At 50.6% G+C, this 11,375-nt stretch overlaps 1 protein-coding gene across 1 annotated transcript; it reads left to right on the forward strand.

Annotated features, from left to right (window-relative positions):
• Window positions 1–3,988: 3,988 nt before the first annotated feature.
• LOC311202988 (olfactory receptor 14A16-like) lies at window positions 3,989–4,912 on the forward strand (the record flags this gene model as incomplete). The annotated part of the gene is made up of 1 exon (XM_084277626.1): window positions 3,989–4,912. One exon carries the CDS (start codon window positions 3,989–3,991, stop codon window positions 4,910–4,912), a length of 924 nt encoding a protein of 307 aa, XP_084133752.1.
• Between the last annotated feature and the right edge of the window lie 6,463 nt (window positions 4,913–11,375).

Raw genomic sequence — 11,375 nt, forward strand, 5'->3', positions numbered from 1 at the left:
GCCCCACAACAGCAGGGTCTTCTGACAGTCCAGGCAGAAGAGACACTTGTTCAATGTCTTCTGTCTCTGAGGCAGCTATTCCAAAAGCCCACTGGTACCCTTTTGGGTCTTCGAAGTGCCCTCTCTGCAGGAAGTCTATGCCCAGTATCCCTGGAGCTGCAGATCATCAGGATCACACTAAATCATCTCTCACATGGCTCATCCCCTCAGATAATGGATATCTCTCTCCATGGCCATCCACTGGTCTGGCCAATACACAACATCTTCCATGAACTGGTACCCTGCCCTTACACTTGATAGAAGTCACCTCCAGAGGCTGAGGGCTTGAGCCTTCCTTCCAATTGCCTTGTTACTGCCTCCTCTCTGGACAGGGATCCCAGCTGCTTGGCCTCCCTGCCTTCTCCCTGCTGCCTGCCCCATTGTCCCAGCATGGCAGTAGCCAGGTGATGATGTGCTCCCCTGGAAGGCGGCTGAAGTCTTTTCTCATGTCTCTCAGCTCAAGGACAAGGATCGGGTTATAACCTCTGGTATTGCCTCTTCAGGGCCTTGCAATGGTCCCAGTTCATCATCATCTTTCACGATGAGGACTGATTTCTCCATGTATTTCTTCTTCTGGATAGAGGTGACTGACAGGCGTACTGGTTGGCTGTCTGGATCAGCTCTGGGGTTGGCCTCTGAGGTTTGAGTACCCATGGTGCTTGTTGGGGAGACTGGAGGAGCTGCACTCTCTGAGGCACGGGTAGCTCCAGTGCCTGTTGGAAGGGTTCTTTCCGGCTCAGCTGTGGTGTTGGTGTCTGAGGCCTGGGCAGCCACAGTGCCTCTGGATCTGTTTTTCTTGTCTAGGTATTTTTTCATGCCCTCCCACACCCCATGCCACCCCTGACCCTTCAGCCCAGGGAAGACCTCTTGGCAATATTCTTGGAAGAGTAGTTGGTAACACATAGGTCCAGACAGACATTCAGGAGAGAGAGCAAGACACATATGCTGGTCTGAACATCCCAGGGATAGTCAACGTTCCCAACAGATGCTGTAAAAAGCCTAAAGGGAAAAGGGGAGGAGAAAGCACCCCTCACCTCATCCTCTACTGTTATCACAACCCTTCAGGCCCCACCTTGGGCTCCAAAAAGGTCTGTGGAGGTTCAGCTCCAACCAGTGGCTGAGCAGCACACGCTGATCATTCACTCCCACAGAAGAAACAGACAGAGCCTCCGTGGGCTGGCCTAAGGAGAGTTTACTGACCAAATCACCGTGAAAGGAAAACAGCCCATAAGAATTTCACTTATACCCAGTTATGACCCAGTAACTACACAACATGATGACCAACCTGATGACCTGGCTGCACTCCTTGCCCTGGAGGCACCAGGAGTGCCCCTCCCCAGCAAGCCCCTTTTATGGGGGAGTGATGTCAAGGGGTGTGGAAAACAGCCTGGGATAACTCAGCTCACCTGTGCTGCCTGCCTGGGGAGGTTAATTCTGCCCTGACAAGATCCAGGACAGGTGGAATGGGATTGGGATGGGGATGGGATTTGGATGATGTAGCCAAGGCACCCATCGATCAGGTGGTGTGTCAGTTTGCCAGGGTTGTTTGCCTGTGCAGCTGTAAAGTCACAGACTGTAGGAGGTTATAACTGCCCTACGACCTGCCCAAATCCTTCCACAAACTCTGCCAGCCAGAGACTGGCTGCTGAGGGAGGGGGAAATGTTAGAGAGACTGTAAGAATGATCATTAAACTGCTGCCCAGAGGAGCAGCCAGGAAGATGCCCAGGAAGAGGCAGAAGTGCAGGAGCTGCAGCCCCCATGGGTAAAGGCCAGGAGACGGATGGAACTGCTGTTGGACATGTGGTGCCTCTGGATATGGATGGTCCTACCTGTGACCATCTGGTGTCTTGTTATTTGGCCAAAGGAATTCCCCACCAGGCTCAAAAATGCTCCTCTTCCCAGGCAGCATTGCTCTATTGGACCTTGAACCCACTCATGTCTCTTGGACCACCTCTGGCCCTTCAGGTGACAATAGGGGTTGGTGTCTGAGGAGCTCTCTCCTGGCCTCCACCCTCAGTAATTCCCAACAGGTCCCAGGCAGCCATGCTCCTTAACCTTTGCAGGGGGACAGAGACCCCTGCCTGTCCCTGCCTGGGGGTCCTGTCTCATGCAGAGACAAGGAAAGGTGATTGTCCTGCCCAGCTCTGGTTTGATCAGGAGAAAGGACTCTGCTGGACACAAGGATTTCTCCCCAGCCAGGGGAGGGAATGTCAGTGAGAACTTCAGTTTCTTTCCAAGCAGGTTCCCTGGAGCTCTAGGGAGGAGTCCAGAGGGGATGGAAAATATGATGTCTTCACCTGCTCCTCTGCTGCGAGCTGGGCTGGGCTCCTGGGATGGAGAGGAGGAGCTCAGAAATATTGCAGCACTGCAGAGAGACAGCTCTTCCCAGGAGCAGCTCCTCTGCCAAGCACACAGGGCTGGGGACACTGCCTGTAGGCACCGAGGGGACACCTGTGAGGCTGAGAGAGCTGATGGATGCTGAGAGCTCACTGGAGGAGAAATATCCTCAGCACTCTACCTGTGAGTATGTCCGTGGTATGTCTGTGGGTGCAGGGCAATGCAGGTTCTGTTCCTGGAGGGATCTCCTAAAGCTGGGACATGGGGCAGTGTGTGGGGTCTGTCAGGAGGACAGGTTCTCTCTAGGACCACAAAGTGCTGCCTGGAAGGAATGCCCTTCTGCCCCATCAGAGGGACAGGGCAGGACAGCTGTCTTCTCCTGGGCATGGCTGCAGATATGTGAAGCAGCGTGTGCACCCAGGAGTGCCCAGGGCTGTCCTTGTGAGCAGGGTCCCTGTGCCCCCGGGGTCTGTGTGCTGGGGCAGGGACTCTGCTGCTGCCAGGGTCAGAACTCAGCCTGCCTGCTGGGCTTTCCACAGCAATAGAGACAGCAGCTGTGGGTTGAAGGAGTGACCCAGGGAAGGGCAGCACAGGTTCCTTCTTCTGTAAGAAAATGCAGGCTGGGTCAGCTTTGCTCCCAACTGCAGCTGATTCTTGACACATTCCAAAGTGACTTGGAAAAAAATTCAAGGAAGCATTTTGCTGCAAGGCAGTGTCTGCTTTGACTTTTCTTCTCCTGTGGGCTGTGCTGTGGCAGATGAGAACTTATATCTCCCCAAAGAATATGCAATGAAAACTCAAATCTTCTTAAGACTCTGGAGCTTTGCCTGAGCCCTGTGCACACAGAGGTTCCCTGGGGCAGTGCCCTGATGCCAGGAGGGGTCTGCAGAGCAGAGCTGAGTGCAGGGCAGGTTGGATGAGGTCTGTGAGCACAGAGCAGGAGGTGACATGGGCAAAGAGAAGCAGCTGCAGGGGCAGCTGCAGTTAGCAGAGACATTGGCAAGGAGGAAGAGTGAGCTGCTCCCAGCAATGCCCTGGCAGTGGGGATTTGGTACCTCCCTGACATCACCCACTGTGCTGATACTTTCCCACAGCAACCCCCTGGTTTCTGCCACCCAGCACAGACTCTGAGACAAGACTTCCACGTTTTCAGTCTGAGAAACCTGCGAGTACCTGTCTGTCTGTCCCTGTCCTTGCAGCCCTGGCTGGACTTTTTCTCACGGTTTCCCTTCCTGTCCTTGCTGCCTTTGTCCCACCATTACCAAAGCTCTGCTCTGCCCTCAAGTGAAACTGGAGTGACAGTGCTGAAAAGCTCATTCCTATCCACAGGGGATTTAGTCTGAGATCACACCATCCTTCTATTTACTGACTGCTGCCAGGCAGGACTGAGTTCTTGAGAGCCACAGCTGACCCTCCTCCCAGCAGTGGCACGCTGGAGCCAGCACAAAGCAGACCTCCCAAAAGGGTCCTGACAAAATTCTTCCTGAATACAGGGAGTCAATCTGAGGGCATTCCCTAAGAATTAGAAGACTTTTTCCTAAAAGAAGAGTTCCATCACTTCTCACTGTGTCTTTTCCTCCTTGGACAGGTCTCCACACTTGATGGCAGCAGATGTCCAACAGCAGCTCCATCAGCCAGTTCCTCCTCCTGCCCTTTGCAGACACAAGGGAGCTGCAGCTCCTGCACTTCTGCCTCTTCCTGGGCATCTACCTGGCTGCTCTCCTGGGCAATGGCCTCATCATCATCACCATAGCCTGTGACCACCACCTCCACACACCCATGTACTTCTTCCTCCTCAACCTCTCTGTTGCTGACATTGGCTTCATCTCCACCACTGTTCCCAAATCCATGGCCAATTCCTTGTGGGACACCAGGGCCATTTCCTACACAGGATGTGTGGCTCAAATCTTTTTCTTTGTATTTTTGTTCGCAACAGAGTACTTTCTTCTCACTGTCATGGCCTATGACCGCTACGTTGCCATCTGCCACCCCCTGCACTACGGGACCCTCCTGGGCAGCAGAGCTTGTGTCCACATGGCAGCAGCTGCCTGGGCCAGTGGGTTTCTCAATGCTGTGCTGCACACAGCCAATACATTTTCATTTCCCCTCTGCCATGGCAATGCTGTTGACCAGTTCTTCTGTGAAATCCCCCAGATCCTCAAGCTCTCCTGCTCAGATGCCTACCTCAGGGAAACTGGACTCATTGTGGTTGGTGCCTGTTTGGATCTTGGGTGTTTTGTGTTCATTGTGGTGTCCTATGTGCAGATCTTCAGGGCTGTGCTGAGGATCCCCTCGCAGCAGGGACGGCACAAAGCCTTTTCCACCTGCCTCCCTCACCTGGCCGTGGTCTCCCTGTTCATCAGCACTTCCTTCTTTGCCTACCTGAAGCCCCCCTCCATCTCCTCCCTATTTCTGGACCTGATAGCAGCATTTCTGTACTCAGTGGTTCCACCAGCAGTGAATCCCCTCATCTACAGCATGAGGAACCAGGAGCTCAAGGATGCCATGTGGAAACTGATGACTGGATGTTTCTAAGCAACAACAAACTGCTCATCTTCTTCTGCATATCACTGGCCGTGTAACTCACATTAGGACCAGTCTCTATTTAGTATGGGTTTTAGTTTCTGTTTCTTTGTTTCCCTCTAGTTAATTTAAACTGGAATATGATGGTCCACAGTCATCCTATTGCTGATACAGTATGACCCACATGCTGGGTAACGATGGGCTGTGCTCTCTTTGCATCACGTCTGCCTGAAAAGTTGCACAAATTTTTGTTTCTTAAAATTTCTCCTGACATTTATTAAATATTTATAAGAACATTTTCATCAACTGAATCACTTGACTACTTGTCTGAAATGGCAGTGCTTTCCCACCATGACAGAACAGGAATTTCCTTGAAGTGTAACAAACATAAAGTCACAGAATCTTTCACAAAGTCCAACCACAGCCTAACCCTGCCTTGTCCACCTCCACACCATGTCATCAAGCACAACATCTGCACACCTTTGTAATACTTCCAGGGATGGCTACTCCACCATGTCCCTGGGCAGCCTGTTCCAATAGCTGAATACCCTTTCCATAAAGAAATTCTTCCTGATGTCTAACCTAAATCTCCCCTAGTATAATTTCAAGCCATTCCCTGTCATCCTATCGCTTGTTAGCTGAGATAAGAGGCCAACCTCCACCTCTCTATATCCTTCTTGCAGGTACTTGTAGAGAGTGATAAGGTCTCCCTCAGCATCCTGAAGACTAAAATGCCCCAGTTCCCTCAATTGATCCTCACAGGTCTTGTGCTGCAAATCTTTCACTGTCTTCTCTGCCATTCTCTAGACACAATCCAGCATCTCAACGTCACCACATGTGATGTTCTGCCAGCTGGATTTAACTCCATTCACCACAGCTGTTTGGGCCCAGCCTTCAGCCAGTTTCTATCCCAGCAAAGAGTATACCCATCTAATCCATGCTTCAGCAGGGTGCCCTGGGGGAAACTGATGAAGGCTTCACTGAAGTCCGTGTAGATCACATCCACAGCCTTCCCCTCGTCCACTAAGCAGGTCACCTTGTCATAGAAGGAGATCAGCAGCTTGAAGCACAATCTGTCTTTCCTAAACCCATGCTGACTGGGCCTGATGGCCTGAGTGTGGTGCATGTGTTGCGTGATGGTACTCAAGATTATTTGTTCCATCAACTTCCCCAGCACTGAGGTCAGGCTGACAGGCCTGTAATTCCTCAGGACCTCCCTCTGTCCCTTCCTGTAGATGGGTGTCACGTGTGCAGCTTCCAGTCAGGTGGAAGCACCACGTTCAGCCAAGACTGCTGGTAACTAAGGGAAAGTGGTCTGGGGAGGAAATCCACCAGCTCCCTCAGTACCTTGGGGTGTTTCTCATCCAGACCCATCAACTCGTATGGATCTAAGTGGCTGAGCAGGTCAGTAACCAGTTCCCCATGGATGATGGGGACTTCAGTCCACTTCCCATCCCCTTCTTTCCACTCAGGGGTCTGGGTATCAGGGGACCAATGGTGTTACTACTAAGGACTTAGACAAAGTACTCAGCCTTTTCTTCATCCTCCATCACAGTGGTTCCCCCCAATCCAGTGAAGGTGGGAGATTCTCCCTGGCCCTCCTTTTGTTATTAATGAATTTATAGAATTAATAACAAAAGGATTACCAGGGAGAATCTCCCACCGTTATTGTAGGTCGCAAACAAAAGTTGCAAGGGCTGAAAAAATTTCCTTTCTAGAAACCTCCCCAGGTAGCCCACTAGTAGCCCCAGTGTCTTTGGGGTCAGGGCTTTCCTAGCCAGGGGAACAGTCCTACAAATGCCCCACACAATTTTTGTGGCTCTACTAGGTTACACCTTTGAAAATTCTAAACATCAATAGCTCCCAAATAGATCTGTGAAGGCTGAAAGATGTTCCTGGGCTGAAACCTTACCAGTTAGCCAACAAGCAGCTCTTGTAAACTTTGGGCAAAGGGCGTTTCTAGCTATAGGATTTGTCCTATAACACCAGACATCATTTTCCAGCTCTACCAGCGTCCACATTCAAAGACGCTAAATGCCCAGCAATAGCTCCACAACAAAAGGTTTGAGGGCTGAAATATCTTGGGAGTCTGAAAACTCCCCAGGATGCCCAAAAGCAGCCCCAGGAACCGTGAGGCTCAGAGCTTTTGTAGCTGAGGGAACGATCTTAATAGTGCCTGATGTAATTTTCAGTCTCTACCAGCATCCAAATTCAAATGTGCTGAATGTCCACCAACAGCACCAAAACAAAAGGAGCGAGTGATTAAAGCTGCTCCTGGCCTGAAACCTAGTCAGACATCCCATTAGCAGCCCCAGTAATCTTGGAGCTCAGGACTGTCCTTGTCAAAGGGAACAGTCCTTACAAGTCCCTGACATCATCTTCTGGCTCCAGCAGCGTCAAGATTCAAAAATGCAAAATGTCAACCAACAGCACCTAAACCTCCCCAGGTTGTGCACTGGGAGCACCAATAAAGCTGACCCCCTTCACACGCTGCTTGGCCGTAGCAGCGGCTGAGGAGAGACATTTCATGGTTATTAAACTGTGTCATGATTAACTGATGTTTGCTGTCAGAGAAATCTGTCTGTGCCTGTGAGCACAGATGATGCCAGGAAAAGTGTTGGGAGTCCCAGGAGGCCAGTGAGGGAACTGCTGGGCTTGGGGAAGAGCAAGATTCTCCATACAGGATTGGATCTCCAGAGACTGCTTTACCTGCCTCTCCAGATCTCCTTGGAAGACCCATACCCATCACAGAATGCTGCTGTCACTTCTTCTATCGACTGACCCATGCCAGAAAATACCTGTGACTGGAAAAAGGTCCCTCATAGGAAATTCCTTTGACATCTTCATCACTAAGTACCTAAGTGAAATACAATTAGTTGTAGGAGTTTTGAGTTTTTTAAATGAAAGTGACTTGAAGAGCCATGCTTGTAAAGGCTTTCTGGATGTTAATGAGCCCCATGGTGTCTTTTCTTCTGAGTCCACAGACCTCAGATACCAAGTGGAGAAAGATGAAACATCTCAAGAAGTTCAAGTCAGGAGTAATGCCCAAAGTACCTTGAAGCACTAACAGGCCCCACTGGGAGCCATTCCTGACGAAGACTCCCCAGGGGCTCCTTAGAGCAGACAACTGGAGGCCTTGAGGAAAAACACAGGCAAAGCACAGGAAGCTCTGATGCTGAGGACACCCTGGCTTGGTCTGATGAAGCAGAAATGCCAAGTGCTGACCCCCAGCCCCTGGGCAGGGAGATCCTGACCCTCAACTGTATCTCAGGGCTCTTCCTTGGGATGTGGGCAGTGTGACACCAAGGGAAGGACAGGGGTATGACACATGGTGGCCTCCCCTGGGGTAGATGCAAGAAGGCAACCATGCTCCATGGCCATGAGGACAATGTGTCTTCCCTGAAGCCTCTGTGGCAGGGACATCAGCCACAGCCAAGGTGGCAAAGATCTCATTTCTATCAGGCCCTTTCATCCTGGCTGGCACCCTTGGCAATATGCACCACAGCCCATCCCACACGGCCTCACCCCTGTACCTGGTTCTTTGTAGATTGCAGGGATGCAACACGCTTTCCCACCTCATTGTCACCTAACAATCTCCCTGCCTGTACTGCTGTCTCTCCCTCCTTGCCAGCTGTTCCCACAAGCACAAAGCCACCAGCTCATCCACACTTCCTCCCAGTGACTTCTTGCACCACAGCACGACCCTAAGAACGACATTTCTGTATCCTCATGTCCCTCTGACCTTCAAAGCGGCAGTTTTTAGTGGACTTCCTTTCTCATGTTCTTTCCACATAGCACAAAGAGGGCTTCCCTCAGCTTCCCCTTCCCCTGGCTGAAGAAGGCCAGGTCTCTCAGCCTCTCCACACTAGACTCCTAGCCATAACTTGGCAGACATTCTCTGCCCACATGAGAGTTCCTCCCCATTCCTCCAGGCTGGGGAGTGCACACTGGGACTGACTTCTCCAGAGCTGGCCACACCAATGCTGAATCCAGATGGCAATAGGTGTTATTGTAGTCTGCTTGGACTTCAGTAAAGCCTTTGTCATGGAGGAGGCTGAGGGGAGAACTTATAACCGCCTACAGTGACCTGACAAGAGGGTGCACAGAGGTGGGCGATGGTGTCTTCAGCCAGGTGACAGGAGATGGGACAAGGGGAAATGGCACCAGGAAAGGTTCGGATTCCATTTTAGGAAAATATTTTTCACTGAATGAGTTGTCAGGGCCTGGAACAGGCTGGCCAGGGAAGGGGTTGAGTCACCTTCCCTGGATGTATTTAAAAGAGGGCAGATCAGGTACTGAGGGATATGGTTTAGAATAGGACAGGAATGGTTGGACTTGATCTTAAAGGTCTTTTCCATCCTGGTGATTCTGTGATTCTATGATGTGTCAGCAGACACTTTGTCTGCCTGAGTTAAATAATTTTGATAATATAGAAGAAGTATAACTGTCTCCCAGCCTGATACAGAGTGAAATGATATCTTTTAGAACTGGGAACTCAAGTTAAGTTTCAGAACACACCACAGATAACTTTGTGGGGTTTTTTTGTTTGTTTTTTTAATAAGGTAGAGTGATAGAACAAACACAGCGCTCTACTGTGTTCTACTTAAAAATACAGAAATATGTTATAGAATCCCTGTAGCTAAGTTGAAATACTAGATTCTCACAATTCTCTGGTAGCTGAACAGATGCACTGAATAATATAGAATCATAGAATCATTGGAGTTTGAAAAGACCCCCAAGATCAGCTAGTCCAACCATCTCCCTACCACCTGTATAACTAAACCATGGCCCATTATGTAATATTTAAAGTACTGCAATTTCATTTATTAAAAAGAAAAGCCAAAACATGTATATTAGAAAGCCATGAGCTCCAAGCTGAATGATGCTCCTGGTGCGTTACCTGGGGAGGTTTCAGTCCAGGAACATCTTTCAGGCCTTGCACCTTTTGTTTGGGAAATGCTGCTGAATGATTAGCATGTTCATGCTGATTCATGTGGACACTGGTAGAGCTTGGAAATTACGCCAGGCAGTGTTAGGACAGTTCTGTTGCAAGACAGTCCTGAGCCCCAAGGTTACTGGTGCTTCTTCTCTGCTCCCTGAGGTGGTTTCAGGCCAGGAACATCTTTCATCCCTCGCACCTTTTCTTTGTGTGCTGTCACTCTAGGTTTGGCCTGTTCATAGCTGGACACTGGAAAAATCCAAAAATGATATCAGGTACTTTTAGGACTGACCCTTGGCAAGGAAAGCACTGAGGCCCAAAGTTACTGGGGCTGCCAGTGTGCTACCTGGGGAGGTTCCAGGACAGGAACATCTCTCATCCCTCCCACCTTTTACTTGGGACGTACAGCTCTACATTTAACAGGTTGAAAGGTGGACGCTGGTGTAACTGGAATGTATAGCACCATATTACTCCCCTAAACCTCCCCTTTTTCCCTGCCAAAACCCTTCATATTCACCCCCAGCGCACCCTTACATGCCCCCCCAACACTCTCTCTAGCACTCATGGGTGACCCCTCAAGCCTTAAACCATACCCCATCTCACCCTTAACCCCTGCAGCACCCCGGTTGCTTCCCAGCCCACCATTGCTGCCAAGCCCTCCTTTTCAGTCCCAAATCTCCCCAAATCCCCCAGATTCCCCCTACACACCCTGCTCATGCTCCCTCCCAGGGGCCCACCATTAATCTCCCTAGCCTAACTTTTATAACACCAAGTTCCATATTACCCGCCCTAAAATTTCCCTTTTCCCCTCAAATCTCCCTGTATCTCACTCAAGCACCCCCTATGCCCCTCCTTCTTCCCTCTTTCATCAATCATGGGTGTTTCCACATGCCTTAACTGCTCCTCCCCAGCTCACCCTGGACCGCACCCAGCACCTCTGGCAGTCCCCCACCACCCCCAGATCCCCCCAGCCCTTTCTTATCCTCAAATCCCCCCATATCTCCCCCCAACAACTTCCTATGCTCCCTCCACATCCCCATGAAGACATATAAGTTCCTCTTCATCGCTTAACCCCCTCCCCAAGCCCACTCTTAACCCCACCCCCAGTACCCCTGGCTGACCCCTAAACCCATCCCATAACACCCAGAAACCAAATGCTTCCCTCCAAAAGTCTTCCTATATCCTCCCCAGCACCCTTATATGCCCCCCAAGACCCGCCCCTCCCAGGACCAATGGATATCCCCAGCATCCTTTATAGCCCTCAGCCACATATTACTCCCTCAAACTTTTGTTTTTTGCCGCCTAATCCAAACATATCTTGGCCCAGCACACCTCCTACACACTCCACACCCCTTCTAATACAACTGAGGATTCCCCTGGCCCGCTTAGCCACAAAGGCACATTGCTGGCTGATGGTCATCCTGCTGTCCACCAGGACCCCCAGGTCCCTTTCACTCACGCTGCTCTCCAACAGGCCAGTCCCCAACCTGTACTGGTACCTGATATTGTTCTTCCCCAGATGCAAGACCCTACACT

This window comes from Gallinula chloropus (genome assembly GCF_964237585.1).
Source record: "Gallinula chloropus genome assembly, chromosome: 34".
NCBI lineage: Eukaryota > Metazoa > Chordata > Aves > Gruiformes > Rallidae > Gallinula > Gallinula chloropus.